Source organism: Delphinapterus leucas, chromosome 15 (genome assembly GCF_059928025.1).
Source record: "Delphinapterus leucas isolate spDelLeu-1000000601 "Yukka" chromosome 15, BTC_Dleu_Yukka2, whole genome shotgun sequence".
Lineage (NCBI taxonomy): Eukaryota > Metazoa > Chordata > Mammalia > Artiodactyla > Monodontidae > Delphinapterus > Delphinapterus leucas.
Genome location: NC_143143.1, coordinates 59,740,128 through 59,761,814, shown reverse-complemented (window position 1 = coordinate 59,761,814; position 21,687 = coordinate 59,740,128). Strand labels below are relative to the sequence as shown.

At 41.8% G+C, this 21,687-nt stretch overlaps 1 protein-coding gene across 2 annotated transcripts in view; it reads left to right on the top strand.

Annotated features, from left to right (window-relative positions):
* The window catches only part of TGM3 (transglutaminase 3), a 46,373-nt gene that overhangs the window by 10,374 nt on the left and 14,312 nt on the right, over positions 1 to 21,687 (top strand). For both annotated transcript variants that reach the window (XM_022592966.3, XM_089896641.1), the window contains 6 exons: positions 1,285 to 1,452; positions 1,797 to 2,039; positions 2,646 to 2,764; positions 4,158 to 4,286; positions 7,487 to 7,664; positions 7,768 to 7,903. In XM_022592966.3, the coding sequence (XP_022448674.1) occupies positions 1,285 to 1,452; positions 1,797 to 2,039; positions 2,646 to 2,764; positions 4,158 to 4,286; positions 7,487 to 7,664; positions 7,768 to 7,903 (973 nt within the window). The remainder of the gene's footprint in view (positions 1 to 1,284; positions 1,453 to 1,796; positions 2,040 to 2,645; positions 2,765 to 4,157; positions 4,287 to 7,486; positions 7,665 to 7,767; positions 7,904 to 21,687) is intronic.

The following is a 21,687-nucleotide window of genomic DNA, read 5'->3' as shown; positions in this document are numbered from 1 at the left end:
TTCCACCATTCATTCTGACATGTTGTCTTATGCACTCCTGAAGCTCTTTGAGGATTCAAACTACCTTTCATACATTTTCACACCCCCAACATTGTGCTTTACATAGTGTTCTATAAATAATATGTATTCTCTATATGTTTATTGAACAAATACCCCATATACACCTTTCCTCATAGACTAAATTTAGAGCTCTAGTCATGAGGGTCATTGCATGACATTAGTTTTATGTTTGTTTGCTCATTTATTCCCTCGGTTGTTTGTCTAACTGTCCTAATACAGTCAAGCAATGTGCTAGGCATCAGAATATAAAGTTCCAGAAGGCACATTCTGATGAACACAGACAGACACCTATAAACAAGAGCTGTGCCTGGTGCTGGGATGGGCTACTCCACTCCCATCATAGCCATGGCCACATCATAAAGACAGAGACCACTTTCATTTGCAGAAGAATGGGTGGTGAACATCTCAAATGTAACTCAAAGGAATTAAATATCTCAAAAGGTTTAAATTGGCTAAACTCCTCATATCTCCTGGAATCTTTCTTCTCTGAAACCCTTCCCAGCTTAGCTCCCTCACCTCCACAATCACCTGAGAAGTTTGGGGGTGGATTTTGAGGTGTTAGTCCTCAGGGTCTTATCCAGGGATCTCACGGCCTTAGACCACTCTTGCCAGTGAGCATTTGAAAGACCTTCCAGGCCAGTGATTGCCCAATCTCCAGCCTCGAAATGCTTGTCGGGGTTACACAGTCCTCCTCAGCATCAGATGCTCAGGCCAACGCCAAGGTGTTGCACATATAAAGTACAGATGACACAGCTAAATGTTTGCTGGGTGTTGGAGTGATAGAAGACACCTGGTATCTGGGAAGACACAAAGGAAGAAGCAAGGAAGCCAAACCAGGGTGGTGGGTTCGAGAGAAGTAGCCTCCTCCCAGTTCTACGTGAGCCCCCATCCACAAAGGAAGGAGGGTAAAGTGGACAGAATTGGTTACTCAGTTCTCCTGGCCAGTTGGGTGAAGCTACTTCTTTGAGAGCTGTGTGACAGTTGGCCAGGTGGAGGGGGAAGTGGGACTAGTGTGTGCAGAGCTTCAGCAGCCTGAAAAGGCAGATGGGAATGGGTTGTAAAGTGCTTGCTATGCTTGCATTTTCATGTGATTCTTCCTAGAATATTCTTCCCCAGCGAGCCCTGTCCAAAAGCAGTCTCTTTGGTAACTTACACTTTTTCCCCCACACCACCATCCCTTGCCTCTGAGGATCTCAAGTCTTCTTTTCTGTCTCACGGCTTTAGGACTCCAGAGTGTCGACTGGCAGATAAGCCTCAATGAGCAGGCACATCACACAGACAAGTTCTCCAGCCAGGAGCTTATTGTGCGGAGAGGCCAACTCTTCTACATGTCATTGACCGTATACCGATGTCTCGACTGTAACAGAAGTGCGACATTCACAGCTTCCACAGGTACCTGCTCCCTGCTCTCCCAGCCAACACACATCTGAGTAGACCTTGGGGCTGTGCATCCAAGGGATGGTGGTGGTGGTGGCCCCGGGCTTTAGCCCAGCTCTACCATTGACTTAGTGTGACCTTGAGCAAGTTTCTGCCTGTCTCTGAGCCTGAGGGTCACAGTCTTCACATCAAGAGGGATTTGGCCCACGTGGTCTCTCCAGCTGCTTCCAGCGCCATAACACAATGCTTCATTGTATGATGTCTCCCAAAGGGCCCCGGCAGTTATATTGGAATTTGGTTTCTCCCCACAGTCTGGCCAACACTACTTGGTTTCCATTGTCCTATGCCTTCTTTTACAGGGCCTTACCCCTCAGAGTCGGCCAAGACAAAGGCTGTGTTTCCACTCTCCAACAGGATAAGTGGCACTGGCTGGGGTGCACAACTTCTGCACAACAACAACAATGTTCTGAGCATCTCCATCCTCAGTCCTGCCAATGCACCCATAGGAAGATACACGCTGAGCATTGAGATCTCCTCTGAGGGCAATGACTCCACTACGCAACTTGGAACATTCATACTGCTCTTTAACCCCTGGTTGCAAGGTAGGCACCTAGCCACCCACACTCCCAGCCATCAGCTAAGTGATGCCCATGGAAAGGAGATGGGGGGATGATTTTCATGGGCTCAGGTTTGATTAGGGAAAGTTTCTGGAATATGGAAACAGCACAGAAGCTAGAAGTCAGAAGCCAGGGGTTTGAGTCCAGCTCTGCCACTTAACCAGCTTTGTGTGTCTGGCAGTCACTCTGCCCTTCTAAGCATCAAGTTCCTCACCATTAAGTGGACATGCTGCTATTTCTGGAGCTATTTCAGGGATTTCATGGGCTTTTGAAAACTGTATAGTACGGTGTAATGACCACAGCACAATTCTGCAGTGTGGAGATAGCTTGTGCCTGAAGAAGCAAGTGTTTCATTCCCAAGGGTCTCATTTTCAGATTCTCAGGTCATCCCAGCTTCTTTTTCAAGTTCATAGTTCCCATAATATGAGGTGGAAGCATTATAGCCCAAGGCTTCACTCCTCAGTGGAGGTTGGGTGAAGGGTTGCAGGTGGGGCTTGCTCCAGCCCCCAGAAGGATACTCAGGACTGAGAGGACGACTGGTCTCTATAGTCCTCTCTATAACCCCTAATATCTGCTTTTTGTGTCAAACAGCCGATAGTGTCTTTATAAGTAACCACGATGAGAGAGAGGAGTATGTTCAGGAAGATGCTGGCGTCATCTTCATGGGAAGAACGAGTTACATTAGCACGATTGGCTGGAACTATGGACAGGTAAAAAGATCATAAAGCCTGGTGGTAATGTCCCTATTATACCCAAGAAGCTCAGCCGCTGGCCCCACAGATAGGTGGAAGTTCCCAAATCTGTCCATTCACCTGCCTTCTCTTCATTCATCCATTCAGAAGGCATTTACTGATGACCTACTATGTGCCAGGCCCCAAGCTGCACACTATGGATACAGGAGATGGATAAGACAGATTTCCTGTCTTTGAGGAGGTCACAATCTAGTGGGCAAAACAGACACATAACTAAATTGATGCAATGAAGTGTTATTGGTACCATGATGCACAAATGAGGATAAGGCCCAGTAGAGACACTTGGGACAATAATGTAGTTTCTGTTCTTCATTCTAGGTAAGAATGTGAGGAAGCTTCCCTGGTGTATGCATTCGACCTTTCAAAGGTCCTTCATTAGTATGACATCTGAGTCCACAGAGTTCCCAGGTTTGCTCAGCCTAAAAAACATCCAGGGATTCCCTCCACCTTTTCTTTTCTCCAGTAGACAAATGAAGACATTACAATGAAGTGCCTTGGGTGGAGTACCTTGCATGTCCAGCAGGGGGTGGACAGGTGCATTCTCTGCCATGTCCAGACCCCATTCTGTAGTCAACCAGAACACATCTGCCGTATATTTTATATGTTGAGTTTTATATGTTGGGTTCTGTGTTAAATTTCATTCAAAAAGAAAGTGGGATGGGGTGGATAAGGGCATAAGGTGCACCCGGGGATGGAAGGGAAGATATTTTTGAAGGGCGAGATCTGGGTAAGCCTCTCTTAGAAAAGAACTTTTGATCAGAAACCTGAAGGAGGTAAAGGGGCCAGATAGATCTCTTGGGGAAGAGCACTGGGGGTAGAAGGAACTGCACATGCAAAGACCCTAAGGCAAGAAAGAGCTTGGCCTTCTCCATTTGAGAAGCAATGACAAAAATAAGTCTTATTTTGTGAAAATGGCTTCAAATTCCAATTTAATGAGACATTTTATCTTTTTAATCAGTTCCCCCAAAGTCTGAGTAATATGCTCAAGATCAATGTCAGATCTAGATGGAAACTTTGAGATGAGCTCAGTCTGATCCCCTGATATAAAGATGGACAAATTGAGGCCCAGACAGGCCAAGTGATTGCTCTCAAGTTCGTAACAGTGAGGGAGTGCCATTAACTTTAGGGGCCTCAGTTCAAGGCCTTGTGTATAGCGAGAGCTCTGGATGAGTTTGCAGGGTTAAAGCCCAAGTTGGGTGGTTGTTCCTCAGATTCTCTCAGCTCTGGAGGCTGTGGAGTAGAAGGATCTGGGCAGAGCTCATGGTTCTTACCAGTGTAGCCCCCGTGCCTTCAATAAGCTGATACTATTTGTCATTTCTTTCATCATAACATATGGTCCCCTTTTGAACAGTTTGAAGAAGGCATTCTGAACATTTGCCTCTCTCTGCTGGATAATAGTCTGAATTTTCGCCGTGACCCTGCTACTGATGTGGCCCGCAGAGATGATCCCCAGTATATTGGCCGGGTGCTGAGTGCAATGGTGAGTGATGAGAAAACCATAATAACTAGTTATTCCTGTATATCAAACCCAGCTATGGGTTAGGCACAACCACTTATAGCGTTGGTTGACATCTCACAAAATATAGTTGTGGCTGTTACCATCCCCATTTTGCACGCGTGGAGCCTCTACATTACAGAACATTCCTGAGACACACAGTGAGTGAGTGGCAAAGGCAGAACTGGACCCAGGCTGCCTGGCTCCAAAGCCCTTTCCACTGTATTGCGAGGCCTTCCTCCAGTGACGAAGGATTTGGTCTTTGGGTGTCTGCCAGGACCAGAAGGAGGCAAAGCTGAGAATTTGCTCCATCCCTGGGGCTCCTGGGAAAGGGGGTAAGCTCCTGAGTGAGCCTGAAGCGTTAACCTCCTTTGCTCTGACTCATCCCATCCTCAGCACAGAGGGCTCGAGTGCCAGTGGGGAGGGCAGAGGCCAACACAGTCATTGTCTAGATGCAGAAACTGATGCCAGGGAGCTGAAGTGACTCACTCACAACCTCAGCCTGTGAGTCTGGCCAGAACAAGGCCTCCAGCTGCCCGCCCAGGGCCTCCTTCACTTGTCCAGTCCCTCCACGTGAGAAACCTGTCCCCACTTCCCCAGACACATGTGCACGTGCACTCAGAGGCACACATAAGCTGGATGCTGGAGGAATGCACTGCTCTGCAGTCAGTGTGCAGAGCACCTCCACCAGAAAGCATCCAAACAAGGGATAGCCTGCTCAAAAGTTACAGAGGAAAAAGCTAAAAGTCAGAGAGTTCTTGAACTTTAACCCTCTGAAACTAAATGATTACTCAGGAGTGTCTTTACCTTTTTTTTTTTTTTTTGATTAATGGACTAGGCATTTCAAGTCTCTTTTGAGTTGGGAGAATATCCAAGCTAACAAGCTAGTTACATGGTTAGAAATTTGAATGACCTTCTGACTGCATGATAGATATCGGGGGTCATCAGACAGCACTTCTTAACCCAAACTTCACAGGACAGCTGTGGGGAGGCCCAGGCAATGTGGAGGTGCTGAGGAAATGGTGGGGACCAAGGCAGCCGGGAAGAGTGCAGAGAGGGAGTGGGGCCTGGTCCCAACCTGGAAAACCAAGTAGCCCAGGAGGGGGTGGATTAAAGCCAACGCCAAGGTCAAGGGAAGCTGGATTCAGGCACTTTAGGAAGTTGAGCCTCCTCAGCTCAGGAGAGGGGAGGGGAGGCAGCTGGCTCCAGTAGCTGCTAACTCACCCCTGCCCTCCAGACAAACCACTTGATCTCAGAGCTGGGTGCCTCAGCGGTACCTCCCCACTCTCTCTCCAGCCCTCCTGGTTGGGCTGGGCTACGAGCGAATTATGGCCTGTGTGGGGCTTTGAAACCTCGGCTTTCAGTCAGAGACGACCCTGCTGATTACCACTTTGGAGGCTGATGCACCTGTGACTCAGGAGATGGGGATGGGCCATGCAACCTTCCATCTTGAAGGAGCCCCATCTGGCCCCATCCTGCTATTCCAGCCCAGAACATCCTGGAGGGGCTGTGGAGCTCACCCACCACACGGAGGGACCGCGGAGGGCTGGGTCAGCCTGTCCTGGGCAAGGATCCTTCCATTTCCAGACTGTTCGTCCTCATAGGCCTTGCCCTTGTGGCCCCCACAGAGAGAGGGAGCCATTCTCACTGTAAGGTTGGGATAAGTGCTAGTCAAAGTTTCATAAGCTCTGAAAACTTGGCTGCTGGGAGACAGCTGAGGGAGTACTTGTTTCTAGAGTTCCCTGTGTTGGAAGGTGAAGAATGAAGGCCCAGAGAGGTGAATCGACTCCCGCACAAGCAGTCACCCAGCTGACAAGCAGCCAGGCTGGGCTTGCAACTCGGGTTTCTTCTTCTTCTTTTTTTTTTTATTTTTTATTGGAGTAGGTTGCTTTACAATGTTATGTTAGTTTCTGCTGTACAGCAAAGTGAATCAGTTATACGTATACATCTATGCTCTCTTTTTTAGATTTCCTTCCCATTTAGGTCACCACAGAGCATTGAGTAGATCTCCCTGTGCTATACAGTAGGTTCTCATTAGTTATCTATTATTTTACTTTATTTAAAAAAATTTTTTAAATTGGGGTATAGTTGTTTTACAGTGTTGTGTTAGTTTCTACTGTACAGCAAAGTGGAGTTCCCTGTGCTATACAGCAGGTTCTTATTAGTTATCTGTTTTATACATAGTAGTGTATATATGTCAATCCCAATCTCCCAATTCATCCCACCACCCCCTTTCCCCCCTTGGTAACCATATATTCGTTCTGTACATCTGTGTGTCTAGTTCTGCTTTGCAAATACGTTCATCTGTACCATTTTTCTAGATTGCACATATAAGCGATAATATACGATATTTGTTTTTCTCTCAGGTTTCTCCTTTTTTCATTCTCTTTTTACTTTTTATCATGGAAAAGTTCAGACTTTCACTAAAGTAGAGGAAAAAGTAAAATGAACTCTTACGTAGCCATCACCGGCTTCAGCCATTACCCACTCAAGGCCATTCTTGTTTCATCTCTGTCCCTTCCTCCACAGATTGTTTGATAAATCCCAGACATTATATCATTTCATCCCTAAATATTTCAATATGAGTCTATAAAAGACTAAGACTAAGAGACTCAGATCTTTTGATCGCTAGTCCAGTGCTCTTTTCATACTGCATCGTGGTTGTGTTACTTATACAAGAATCATGCCTTAAGTTGAGGGAATGAATAAATGAATGAATGAATGAAAAGCAACAGTCCATCTTTATTCTTTCCAAGAAGAAGTTAGTTGCTAAAGTTCTAAGGTGATCTTTTTAGAAGACCAAGACACCAAAAGAGAGCTTCAAACCACGGACTCTCAAGTCAGGCAACAGCAGCTGCCCATGAGTTCTGGCCAGAAATTGCCTGCAGGCTGATTTTCTGCCCATCCCTCACCACTGACAAGCCCCGGAGCCTCAGTTTTCCCTGTGAGCTGGGAATGATATGTGAATTAGGGGCAAACATGTTAAGGAAAGCACTGTTAAATTCATATACCGCTTGATACCCCTAGGGGGATCATTATCACAATTATCATCCAAATCACCCAGAAAGACAGAAAATCCACTTGAAGGAGGCTCCCTGGCTTCCTTCCGTGTCTCCTTATCTTGTCCCCTGAACTCTGCATGTCACTCTCTGTGCTGATCTCTTTGGGGTTTTTTTCCTGCCCAGATCAATGCCAATGATGACTATGGTGTGGTTTCTGGGAACTGGAGTGGTAACTACGTAGGTGGCCAGGACCCAAGGAACTGGAATGGCAGCGTGGAGATCCTCAAGCAGTGGCAAATTTCTGGCTTCAGGCCAGTCCGATACGGCCAGTGCTGGGTCTTCGCTGGGACCCTCAACACAGGTACTCTGGGTGTGATGTGCCTTTCCTGGGTGGGCAGCAGTGGGGTACCCCAAGATACCATCTCCACTGCACCCCAAGTCCTCAGACTGCCCTTGACTTGCAGTGCTGCGGTCTTTGGGGATTCCCTCCCGAGTTATCACCAACTTCAACTCAGCTCATGACACAGACAAAAACCTCAGCGTGGATGTGTACTATGACCCCAGAGGATGGCCCATGGACAAAGGCAGTGACAGCGTATGGTGAGTGTCTGACCCTTTCTGAGCACCACATCTGAGCAGCTTCTCCCTAGCTCTCCCCAGCTCCTGGGACCCAGCTGCAAACAGGAGTTAGGAGGCAAGTACCATGTCAACATATGGTTTAGAGTGGAAATGCTATCACTTCTTGACCTTTTGGCTAAGATCAAGTGTAAAATGAAAATGCTGAATCTAGCAAGAATCTAGCAAGACCCAAAACAGCTCTTCTCAGAGTTCTGCAAATTCTGATGGTCTGCTTTATCTTGCCTCCAGATGAAGGCTGTTATACCAGTGAAAGATATGATTCCTGGGCTCTTCCCTGAATTTGTAGCGCCCACTAGACCCTATGCTACTTTAGAAGATAAACACTGAAACTATTGATTTTCTAGTAATAAATATAGACTTACGTCACTTCAGGCAACCCATATGACTTTTGGGTTTTCTTAGAGAAAAGCGACACATTTTCTCTTATGCATATATACTTGCTGTGTATCGTGGTTGATAGAATAACATGTTAGCTTATTCTGGATTCCAACTGAACAAAAAGAAGCTTTATATGTAACTGGGCATATATATTTCTAACCATAAATATGCTATGTGCACACGAATCTATCCACACACATATGTATGTAATATATAATAAATGCCAACTGGAAGTAAGTTATCTAAAACTTATAGACATATATTCATAACTTTGTATAGCTGCATATATACATAAAATAGATATTGTTACAGCTATTTAAGATTAAACCATATGCCAAGTTATTACCAGATGGCAACTGAAAATAATTATGTCTATATCTGTATATACACATAGATATCTATGTGTCTATGTATATAAAGTACTACATGCGTATGTCAATAATCCATTGTTTGAATTCATTTTAAAGGCTATACACACACATAATCCCTCACATGCATATACTTGTCTAGATAACCTGATAACAGATGCCATCTTATTTCCAGATGTTCAACTTTGAAATGGTCTATAAAAAAATTCTTTATTACTTATTATTCCCAGAATAAGTAGATCCAACTTTACTGAAATGTACTCAGGGTAACTAATAAAGTCAAAGCAATATTAAAATTAACAGAAAAAGCTTTTAAAACAAATAAACAACACCCCACGCCAATAATGGCACTGGGTAGTGTAAGCAGCCCCTCCCCTCTGAAGGGAGGTAGGAGTATGAACTCACTCAAGGTCCCATGGATTCTAGGGTTTAATGGAGCAGAGAAAGCTTATTTCAGAGGTTCTTTCTTAACCTGCCCGTACACAACGTTTCTCTCTAGTGGCACGGCTACTTACAGAGAGGTTTTTTTTCCAGCTTCTCATAAATGAAGGTCTTTTCTTCTCCCTGTTTTTTTCTTTTGTTACTGTGTCCAAAATCCCATTGTAACCTGTTCTGATCCTTGGGGCAATGACAGTCCTGACTTTGGCTTCCTTCACAAAAGGAGATGCTTGGTTCAACAAATGACTGGTTTGGGGAAGGGGAGGTCCCCTTTGGCGTAACCCTTCTGTAATCCTCCTGCACACCAGCAACTGCAGAGAGACCAGAATGCTTAAGGCTCAGTCCCTCCACTGAGAGCATATCTGGTGCTGCTAGGAGATAAGGAGTGCGGAGGCCATTAGTAGAAGCTATTTAGCAATGTGGGATGGTGTGGGGTATGCCAGGTGCGTGATTCAGACAGTAAGCACTGTGGGAGCTCAGGGAGGGAGCCATCAAGGAAGACTTCCTGGGAACAGGAAGGTGGGGCCTTTAAGCTGAATTTGTAATTAGTCCTGAGATCTCTTGGTTCCTGGTTCATGTTACCACTCCACATTAGCTTCATAATTCATTCCAAATATAATCACCTTGGGGCAAGTCTGGGCAGGGCATTGGGCCCTAAAGCTGTGATATTTCCTGGGAGTCTCATCCCCCCTCATCAGAACCGTCCTCAGAAAGCAGTGAGAGCTGTGAGTCCCTCCCCACCCTCCTCCCTACCAGTTGTGGGTGGGGAACCTGCACTGGGTGGTGTGCAGACAGGGAATCCTGAGCCCTAGTTCCAGCCCCACTACCATCTGGCTCTAGAACTTGTGAAAGCCACTTCATGTTTCTGGTCCCCAGTTTCCCCAGCAGTGAAATATAAAGGTTGGCCTGAAACTAGATGTTCACTTAAGTCTTTTTGATTATTTTATCCTCTGCAGCTTCAGTTTGCCCCACTTTTTATGTAAGAGCTACCCCTCCCAAGGGAGCTATTGCATCCCTTCAACATGGTTCCCACCAGGGGGTAGTGGGGGAGCCATCCCACGAGCCACTTTCTGCACAGAGTGGGATTACTAACCTACTATTAAAAGGACAGTTTGGGTTTGAACAGAAATCCTTCCAACTGAATCTTTGTATGTTGTAAATGTTAAAAATTTTTAGAACCTTGTCCAGATTTGCTTAAAGTAATAGAATGTAAGGATCAAGTGAGGTTAAGCATCTGAAAGTGCTTAATAATAATAACAGCAGCAACTAATAATTTGCTGAGCAATTGTTGTGTTCCAGGTAATGTTCTGAGTGCTTGCATGTACTCTTCAGAAACAATGAAGTAGGCACTATTATGAACACCCCATTTTACAGGTGAGGAACCTGACACACAGAGTCATTCACCCAAGGGCAGGTAACTAGAAAATGGTGGAGCTGGGATTTGAACCCAGGCGGCTTTGTAAACTATGAAGCACCAGAGAGATGCCAAAGAATGTTATCACTATTCCTGACTGATGTTTGAGAATTCAGACCGCTTACTTTGAGATTTTCCAGAAAAGGAGTGGCTGGACACCAACCAGGTGGAAAAGCTGGGTTCTTAGGTTCACACTTAGGCAGCAAATGCAACTTTTCTATGATACTAGATGCTGTCTCAGCAGCTCAGTGCGGAGAAACAATTTGCACAAAGTCAAACTGAAATAGCATCCAAGTTGGAGGTGGACCTAGGTGTCTGTCAACATGACTCTCCCCAGTCAAAGAACATTAGAGCTGGAAGGGATCTTAGAGAGAGACCTACTCATTTCATAAATGAGAAAACAGAGGCCCAGGGGGAAGTACCGGTAAACAGCTGGAGACATTCGGACGCTCTAAGTAAATGCCTAACTTTACGTAAATTCCTTAACTTTTCTGTACCTTATTTTCCCATCTGTAAAATGAAGGGCTAGGTCGGGGACCTCAAAAATGTCTTCTAGATCTTTCTTTGAATCACATTACAGGATCCAGTGGGGCCCATTTTCTTCTAAGCCATTCTGCTCATGACAGTGGTTGGGCTTAAAAGGCACAAGGCTCTGGAGTTTTCACTTCTTCGGAGTCAGGACACTCTGGGGGAAGCTTCTTTAATATGGTTCCCTTCTACACCACTATAAAGGAGGTTTCTGAGACCTGCAACCAAATGATTTGGAACAGTTCGGCCAAGGTTATCTTTATCTTGGCATTTCTGGCTCATTTTCTTATTTCATTCAACTTGATTCCCCAGTTTCTCGAGTCACAGACTTGACTCTATTTGTAGCCTTTTATAGAGCTCCAAGGTGGAAGGCAGATGGAGATTTCCCGGCCCTGTGGTCAGGGAGGTGGAGTCGGTCAGTTCTGGAGAAGAGCTGTCAGAACCCATACCCCCCACTCGAGCCCTGGCTCCTAATGCATCTCTCCATGGCCACCAGCCTCCACTAATACTTAGCTAGTCCCCAACGTACCTGGAGTAGCTTGCTCAGACCCACAGCAAGGAAACCAAGGCTGCAAGAGTGTCCAGGTTCCACAACAATTCAATTCAGTGAGCATGATGTAAGTACTGCATGCCAGACTCTGCACTGGGCACAGGGCACCAAGAGGAGTGAGATACAGGAATCTCGCTAGAGGAGCTCCTAGCTGCATGAGAAGCTGGGTGATTACTGAGCAGAAGTCAAATAACTGAATCATGCAAGATGCAGAGATAGCACAGAGGTAAGGTTGGCACCCTCTGAGTATGTTAGGAAAAGATTTTCTGAAGGAGGTGGTATCTGAACTGCATTTGGAAGGACAAATAGGCAGAATGGGTAGGGATTTGGGTCACTTTCTAGAGAGGGTCTCCTGACCCCGTGAATTCAAAGGTAAGCATAACTCAGTTGCTGTCTCTAGGGGCGGTGGTTTATAAACTTCAAAGGTCACATTAGAACTGATTTGAGTGGAGGGAGCTGGGAGGGCAGGGAATCTGCATCTTTTTAAATAAATGCCTCAGTCTCTCCTTTTCCTAAACTCCTACTCCTGAAACACTCAAGACAGGAGCAGAGCCCAAGGTTGGGAGGTGGGAAAGAATGTGGCACACAACCAGAAACAAACCCGATGGTGCATTTGAAAGGCACATACATCCCAAGTAGCTGTGAGCAAAGTGCTGGCTTTCAAATGATGGAGGGACCAGGACGAACTTGTTATCTGCTTTGTCTTAAATTCCTGCCTTGCAAATAAGTATTCAGACATAGCTACTTACCAATCTATCTTAACCAACCCGCCCTTCTCTGGGGCTCTCTGCCAGGAATGAGATGAATGTGAAACGTGGTGTTCTCCCTGTTTCCTCATCCTCTCTTTCTCTTTTCACCCTTCTAGGGTCATCTTCCCACACTCCTCCTACCTTCCTGGGTGAATTCTAACTGATCTTAAGGACCCATTCAAAAAGGCATGTTGTGGGGCTGCCTGGAGATAATTTTTGTGATGACTTTTTTTTCACAATTATAGGAAATCTCAGAAATATGTAACGTAGTTTTCTATCCAATCTTTTCTTTATTAGTTGCTGTTTTTATAGAATTGGGATCATACATTTTACAAAGGCATGGGTAAATACGGAGCATATGATAGACACATCCTACTTTTCTCCACACCTGGAAACCAACCACTTCATAGTTTTAAATCGTGTGCTTTTGACTAAACATGATATTATGGACATTTTCACAATGTCATTAAATAATCTTCAAAAAATAAGATTTTAAAAGTATCATATTCCATTGAATGGTTAAACCATTATCTCTTTTCCTGCTATAAACTATCTCCTATTCCCTATGTTACCTATCCCCATTTTTTCCTACTGTAAATAACACAGTAACGAGCATTATTATATGTAAATCTTGAGCATGTCTGTGATTAGTCCCATAAGAAAGATTCCTAGTAATGGTATATCCTGGGTTAAAGGGAATGGACATTTTAAAATCATCTAGTGCTGTAGCCTTCCAGAAATTTTGTAATGACCTATGTTTCTTTTTTTTTTTGAATTTTATTTTATTTTATTTTTTATACAGCAGGTTCTTATTAGTTATCTATTTTATACATGTTAGTGTATATATGTCAATCCCAATCTCCCAATTCATCCCCCCCACCCCACCCCCTGCTAAAGACGCACTAAACATTCTTTTTTTTTTCACACACACACACTGTATTTTATTTTTATAAGAGATAAATAAACTGACACCAAGCATTGTAAATGGATGACCACAACAAAAGCAACAATGATTGCAATTACCAAACACGAAACACACTCATACTATGTCATAATATTGACATTCAGTCCAGGAATCCTCCACTGTAACAGCTCCTTTACTTTGCAGTGAAAATTGATTTGTATATTTTTTGCCTCTGAGTCCTTGTGAGATTTTTTTTTTTATTCAAACAGAAAATCACAAAAATTATAATCATCCTCATCAGTTCACTCAGTCCCATGTAATTAATTTTTTTTCGTCTTGATCTTTTGTTAGCACTTTTATGAATTCCTCAGTTTTCCATTAGAGTTCTGAAAATGCTTATTCATTCAGTTCAGCAGTGTAGTCAGTTACCAGAAACCTGTGCTTGTCAGAGTCTTTTCCATGAATTCCTTGAAGATGAAACCCTTCTATAGGAACATTTTTGCAAAAGCATCAGGGTACACCCAGAACTGTCTGTAAATGACAAAAGACTTAAAAATGACCACGGTAAAGATTTGATGAAAGTTCATAATAATGCAATTGACAAGGAAATTTAGTTATTTCTGAGATATACATTTTAAAGCAATAACTAGAATTATGACTTATAACATTATACCAGAACATATAAGATTTATAGAAATTTCATGTAATGTCTGAAACATTTATGTTAACACATTTCCATACAAATAACCCAAAGAAAGTTTAGTATTAGTTCGTTTCTTTTTCTTTCTTTCTTTGTTTTTTTATACTGCACGTTCTTATTAGTCATCAATTTTATACACATCAGTGTATACATGTCAATCCTAATCGCCCAATTCAGCACACCACCATCCCCGCCCCACTGCGATTTTCCCCCCTTGGTGTCCATATGTTTGTTCTCTACATCTATGTCTCAACTTCTGCCCTGCAAACCAGTTCATCTGTACCATTTTTCTAGATTCAACATACATGCATTAATATACGATATTTGTTTTTCTCTTTCTGACTTACTTCATTCTGTACGACAGTCTCTATGTCCATCCACGTCTCAACAAATGACTCAGTTTCGTTCCTTTATATGGCTGAGAAATATTCCATTGTATATATGTACCACATCTTCTTTATCTATTCATCTGTCGATGGGCATTTAGGTTGCTTCCATGACCTGGCTATTGTAAATAGTGCTGCAATGAACATTGGTGTGCATGTGTCTTTTGGAATTATGGTTTTCTCTGGGTATATGCCCAGTAGTGGGATTGCTGGATCATATGGTAATTCTATTTTTAGTTGTTTAAGGAACCTCCATACTGTTCTCCAAAGTGGCTGTATCAATTTACATTCCCAACAACAGTGCAAGAGGGTTCCCTTTTCTCCACACCCTCTCCAGCATTTGTTGTTTGTAGATTTTCTGATGATGCCCATTCTAACTGGTGTGAGGTGATACCTCATTGTAGTTTTGATTTGCATTTCTCTAATAATTAGTGATGTTGAGCAGCTTTTCATGTGCTTCTTGGCCATCTGTATGTCTTCTTTGGAGAAATGTCTATTTAGGTCTTCTGCCCATTTTTGGATTGGGTTGTTTGTGTCTTTAATATTGAGCTGCATGAGCTGTTTATATATTTTGGAGATTAATCCTTTGTCCATTGATTCGTTTGCAAATATTTTCTCCCATTCTGAGGGTTGTCTTTTCGTCATGTTTATGGTTTCCTTTGCTGTACAAAAGCTTTGAAGTTTCATTAGGTCCCATTTGTTTATTTTTGTTTTTATTTCCATTACCCTAGGAGGTGGATCAAAAAAGATCTTGCTGTGATTTATGTCAAAGAGTGTTCTTCCTATGTTTTCCTCTAAGAGTTTTATAGCATCCGGTCCGGTCTCGAATCCATTTTGAGTTTATTTTTGTGTATGGTGTTAGGGAGTGTTCTAATTTCAGTCTTTTACATGTAGCTGCCCAGTTTTCCCAGCACCACTTATTGAAGAGACTGTCTATTCTCCATTTTATATCTTTGCCTCCTTTGTCATAGATTAGTTGACCATAGGTGCATGGGTTTATCTGTGGGCTTTCTATCTTGTTCCATTGATCTATGTTTCTGTTTTTGTGCCAGCACTATATTGTCTTGATTACTGTAGCTTTTTAGTATAGTCTGAAGTGAGGGAGTCTGATTCCTCCAGCTCCGTTTTTTTCCCTCAAGACTGCTTTGGCTATTTGGGGTCTTTTGTGTCTCTATATAAATTTTAAGATGATTTGTCCTAGTTCCGTAAAAAATGCCATTGGTAATTTGATAGGGATTGCATTAAATCTGTAGATTACTTTGGGTAGTATAGTCATTCTCACAGCATTGATTCTTCCAATCCAAGAACATGGTATATCTCTCCATCTGTTGGTATCATCTTTAATTTCTTTCACCAGGGTCTTATAGTTTTCTACATACAGGTCTTTTGTCTCCCTAGGAAGGTTTACTCCTAGGTATTTTATTCTTTTATTTGCAATGGTAAATGGGAGTGTTTCCTTAATTTCTCTTTCAGATATTTCATCATTAGTGTATAGGAATGCAAGAGATTTCTGTGCATTAATTTTGTATCCTTCAACTTTACCAAATTCATTGATTAGCTCTAGTAGTTTTCTGGTGGCATTTTTAGGATTCTCTATGTATATTATCATGTCATCTGCAAACAGGGACAGTTTTACTTCTTCTTTTCCAAATTGTATTCCTTTTATTTCTTTTTCTTCTCTGATTGCCATGGCTAGGATTTCCAAAACTATGTTGAATAATAGTGGTGAGAGTGGACATCCTTGTCTTGTTCCTGATCTTAGAAGAAATGCTTTCAGTTTTTCACCATTGAGAATCATGTTTGCTGTGGGTTTGTCATATATGGCCTTTATTATGTTGAGGTAGGTTCCCTCTATGCCCACTTTCTGGAGAGTTTTTAATCATAAATGGGTGTTGAATTTTGTCAAAAGCTTTTTCTGCATCTATTGAGATGATCATATGGTTTTTCTTCTTCAACTTATTAATATGGTGTATCACATTGATTGATTTGCATATATTGAAGAATCCTTGCATCCCTGAAATAAATACCACTTGATCGTGGTGTATGATCCTTTTAATGGGCTGTTGGATTCTGTTTGCTAGTATTTTGTTGAGGATTTTTGCATCTATATTCATCAGTGATATTGGTCTGTAATTTTCTTTTTTTGTAGTATCTTTGTGTGCTTTTGGTACCAGGTGAAGGTGGCCTCATAGAATGGGTTTGAGAGTGTTCCTTCCTCTGTAATTTTTTGGAAGACTTTGAGAAGGATGCGTGTTAGCTCTTCTCTAAATGTTTGATAGAATTCACCTGTGAAGCCACCTGGTCCTGGACTTTTGTTTGTTGGAAGATTTTTAATCACAGTTTCAATTTCATTACTTGTGATTGGTCTGTTCACATTTTCTGTATCTTCCTGATTCAGTCTTGGAAAGTTATACCTTTCTAAGAATTTGTCCGTTTCTTCCAGGTTGTCAATTTTATTGGCATAGAGTTGCTTGTAGTAGTCTCTTAGGATGCTTTGTATTTCTGTGGTGTCTGTTGTAACTTCTCCTTTTTCATTTCTAATTTTATTGATTTCAGTCCTCTGCCTCTTTTTCTTGATGAGTCTGGCTAATGGATTATCAGCGTTGTTTATCTTCTCAAAGAGCCAGCTTTTAGTTTTAAAGATCTTTGCTATTGTTTTCTTTGTGTCTATTTCATTTATTTCTGCTCTGATCTTTATGATTTCTTTCCTTCTGCTAATTTTGGGTTTTGTTTGTTCTTCTTTCTCTTGTTCCTTTAGGTGTAAGATTAGATTGTTTGAGATATTTCTTGTTTCTTGAGGTAGGCTTGTATAGCTATAAACTTCCCTCTTAGAACTGCTTTTGCTGCATTCCATAGGTTTTGGATCGTCGTGTTCTCCTCGTTATTCATCTCTAGGTATTTTTTTATTTCCTCTTTTATTTCTTCTGTGATATCTTGGTTATTTAGTAATGTATTGTTTAACCTCCATGTGTGTTTGTGTTTTTTACGTTTTCTTCCCTGTAATTCATTTCTGATCTCATAGTGTTGTGGTCATAAATATGCTTGATATGATTTTAATTTTCTTAAATTTACTGAGACTTGATTTGTGACCCATGATGTGATCTATCCTGGAGAATATTTTGTGCAGACTTGAGAAGAAAGTAACCTGCTGTTTTTGGATGGAATGTCCCATAAATATCAATTAAATCTATCTGGTCTCTTGTGTCATTTAAAGATTCTGTTTCCTTATTTATTTTCATGTTGGTTGATCTGTCCATTGGTGTAAGTGAGGTGTTAAAGTCCCCCACTATTATTGTGTCACTGTCGATTTTCTCTTTTATAGCTGTTAGCAGTTGCCTTATGTATTGAGGTGCTCCTATGTTGGGTGCATATACATTTATAATTGTTATATCTTCTTCTTGGATTGATCCCTTGATCATTATGTAGTGTCCTTCCTTGTCTCTTGTAACAGTCTTTATTTTAAAATCTATTTTATCTGATATAAGTATAGCTACTCCAGCTTTCTTTCGATTTCCATTTGCATGGAATATCTTTTTCCATCCCCTCACTTTCAGGCTATATGTGTCCCTAGGTCTGAAGTGGGTCTCTTGTAGACAGCATATATATGGGTCTTGTTTTTGTATCCATTCAGCAAGCCTGTGTCTTTTGGTTGGAGCATTTAATCCATTCACATTTAAGGTAATTATCGATATGTATGTTCCTATGACCATGTTGTTAATGTTTTGGGTTTGTTTTTGTAGGTCCTTTTCTTCTCTTGTGTTTCCCACTTAGAGAAGTTCCTTTAGCATTTGTTGTAGAGCTGGTTTGGTGGTGCTGAATTCTCTTAGCTTCTGCTTGTCTGTAAAGCTTTTGATTTCTCCATCGAATCTGAATGAGATCCTTGCCCAGTGGAGAATCTTGATTGTAGGTTCTTCCCTTTCATCACTTTAAGTATATCATGCCACTCCCTTCTGGCTTGTAGAGTTCCTGCTGAGAAATCAGCTCTTAACCTTATGGGAGTTCCCTTGTATGTTTTATGTCATTTTTCCCTTGCTGCTTTCAATAATTTTTCTTTGTCTTTAATTTTTGCCTATTTGATTACTATGTGTCTCGGTGTGTTTCTCCTTGGGTTTATCCTGTATGGGACTTGCTGAGCTTCCTTGACTTGGGTGGCTATTTCCTTTCCCATGTTAGGGAAATTTTTGACTATAATCTCTTCAAATATTTTCTCTGGTCCTTTCTCTCTCTCTTCTCCTTCTGGGACGCCTATAATGCGAATGTTGTTGCATTTAATATTGTCCCAGAGGTCTCTTACGCTGTCTTCATTTCTTTTCATTCTTTTTTCTTTATTCTGTTCCACAGCAGTGAATTCCACCATTCTGTCTTCCAGGTCACCTATCCGTTCTTCTGCCTCAGTTATTCTGCTATTGATTCCTTCTAGTGTAGTTTTCATTTCAGTTATTGTATTGTTCCTCTCTGTTTGTTGTTTAATTCTTCTAGATCTTTGTTGAGCATTTCTTGCATCTTCTCGATCTTTGCTTCCATTCTTTTTCCAAGGTCCTGGATTATCTTCACTATCATTATTCTGAATTCTTTTTCTTGAATGTTGCCTATCTCCACTTCATTTAGTTGTTTTTCTGGGGTTTTATCTTGTTCCTTCATCTGGCATATAGCCCTCTGCTTTTTCATCTTGTCTATCTCTCTGTGAATGTGGTTTTTGTTCCACAGGCTGCAGGACTGTGGTTCTTCTTGCTTCTGCTGTCTGTCCTCTGGTGGATGAGGCTATCTAAGAGGCTTGATGGGAGGGACTGGTGGTGGGTAGAGCTGACTGTTCCTCTGGTGGGCAGAGCTCAGTAAAACTTTAATCCACTTGACTGTTGATGGGTGGGGCTGGGTTCCCTCCCTGTTGGTTGTTTGGCCTGAGGCCACCCAACACTGGAGCCTACCTGGGCTCTTTGATGGGGCTAATAACAGACTCTGAGAGGGCTCACGCTGAGGAGTACTTCCCAGAACTTCTGCTGCCAGTGTCCTTGTCCCCATGGTGAAACAGAGCCACCCCCTGCCTCTGCAGGGGACCCTCCAACACTAGCAGGTAGGTCTGGTTCAGTCTCCCCCGGGGTCACTGCTCCTTCCCCTGGGTCCCAATATGCACACTACTTTGTGTGTGCCCTCCAAGAGTGGAGTCTCTGTTTCCCCCAGTCCTGTTGAAGTCCTGCAATCAATTCCCACTCGGCTTCAAAGTCTGATTCTCTAGGAATTCCTCCTCCCGTTGCCGGACCCCCAGGTTGGGAAGCCTTACGTGGGGCTCAGAACCTTCACTTCAGTGGGTGGACTTCTGTGCTATAAGTGTTCACCAGTCTGTGAGTCACCCACCCACCAGTTATGGGATTTGATTTTACTGTGATTGTGCCCCTCCTACCGACTCATTTTGGCTTCTCCTTTGTCTTTGGATGTGGGGTATCTTTTTTGGTGAGTTCCAGTGTCTTCCTGTCAATGATTGTCCAGCAGCTAGTTGTGATTCTGGTGTTCTGGCAAGAGGGAGTTTGACCTGTGTTTCTTTACAGTACTGAGAGTATGTGCTCTTCCTACTCATATCATTGGTTGGTATTATTTATCATTGTCTGTTTTTTTACCTCTTATGGCCTTATTCCTTCTGTCTTGTTTTGGATCTGACTTTGTAACTCTCCCCTTGTTCTCTGAAGGATGTAGCAGGGTCACAGTGCACCTGATCAGTACTTAGGAAGCACTTCTAATCCTTCTGACAACTGTATAGTGTAGAACTCCCAATCTGGTCCCCATAGGAAGCCTTGCAGGTTTCATTTTACAACATGCAAAACAAAAACAATATTTTCCTGATTATAAGACACTAAAAAATAAATTAGTGAGAGTAATAGTAATACAGCTACCCAAAGAAAACCACTAACAACATTTTGAGATAGAGCCTTCCAGACATTTCATTCTGTTTTTGTGCATTGAGTGTTAATTACCCAAATGAGACCAAGTTAAATAGTCTATTTCATAATTTTTAATATCTTTCTTGTCAATAAATTAAAATTTAGAGGGACAGTATAGTTTAGTAGTTAAAAGCATGGACCCTGCAGCCCTCTGCCTGGGTTAAAATCCCACTCTGCCTATTTACTCACTTTGAGACCTTGAAAAAGTCACTTAACTTCTTCTCTGTGCCTCAGTCTCTAGAACTGTCAAAAGGATATAGTAATTATTCCTATCTTATATGAGCATTGTGAAGATTAAATGAGCTACTATATAAGACAGAAAACTTAATAATATTCTGTATTGACACAACTGTATTAGCTATTAGTGTTTATATAATATACATATTTTAAAATATCTATTTATTTTGTAAATATAGAATTACAGAAGTAATAAGTAATTTTCATTATAGATTATGAAAACACTACAGAAATAAATAACATGCAACTTAGATCATATGCACCAAAATCTGTCCATGTGCACAATATATACACCAAACCATTATTTAAACTGTGGTTATCTAAGATAATAGAATTTGGGTGACTAACTTTCACTGCTTTTTTTAATGTATAATTTTCTAAATTGGAATAGTTTCATCATATTAATATGTTTTTTATAAGCTTATACATATACACACTATTTTGTAATTTTTTTCTTACTTGGTCATATAAGTTAGACATCTTCCATGTCAGTGCTAGATTAATTTTCCTCATTCTTTTGGACAACTGCACAATATTCTCCTGCATGGCTGTGCCACAACTTATCTGACCAATTCTTTATTGATAACTTTTTCCTCCATTATTTTTGCTATTACAAACAATGCTTCAGTGAACATCTTTCCATGTGCATCTATGTGCACTAATATGAGGGTTTTTATAGGAGAAATTCCTAGAAGTGGAACTACTGGCTCAGTGAGTATATAGGTTTTTAAAGGTATTTCAAACTCATTGCCAAATTGCCCTTCACAAATGTCTTACCAATTTAAACTCCCACCAGCAGTGTATAACACTGCTTGTTTTCCCACACAATGATGAGTATCACACAACAATGTGTATCATCCTATGCTTTCATCTTTGTCAGTCTAATAAGTGTAATGGTATTTCTTTGTCATTTTAATTTTCTTTTAATGGTGGTGAAGTTAAAACTATTTTCATATGTTCAGTGATCATTTGTGTTGCTTATGAAAATTGCCTGCTCATTGTCGATTATTGACATGTTTGACTTCCTTTTTTTTGTCTTTTTCTTTAACCTCTTTATTGGAGTATAACTGCTTTACAATGGTGTCTTAGTTTCTGCTTTATAACAAAGTGAATCAACTATACATGGACATATATCCCCATATCGCCTCCCTCTTGCATCT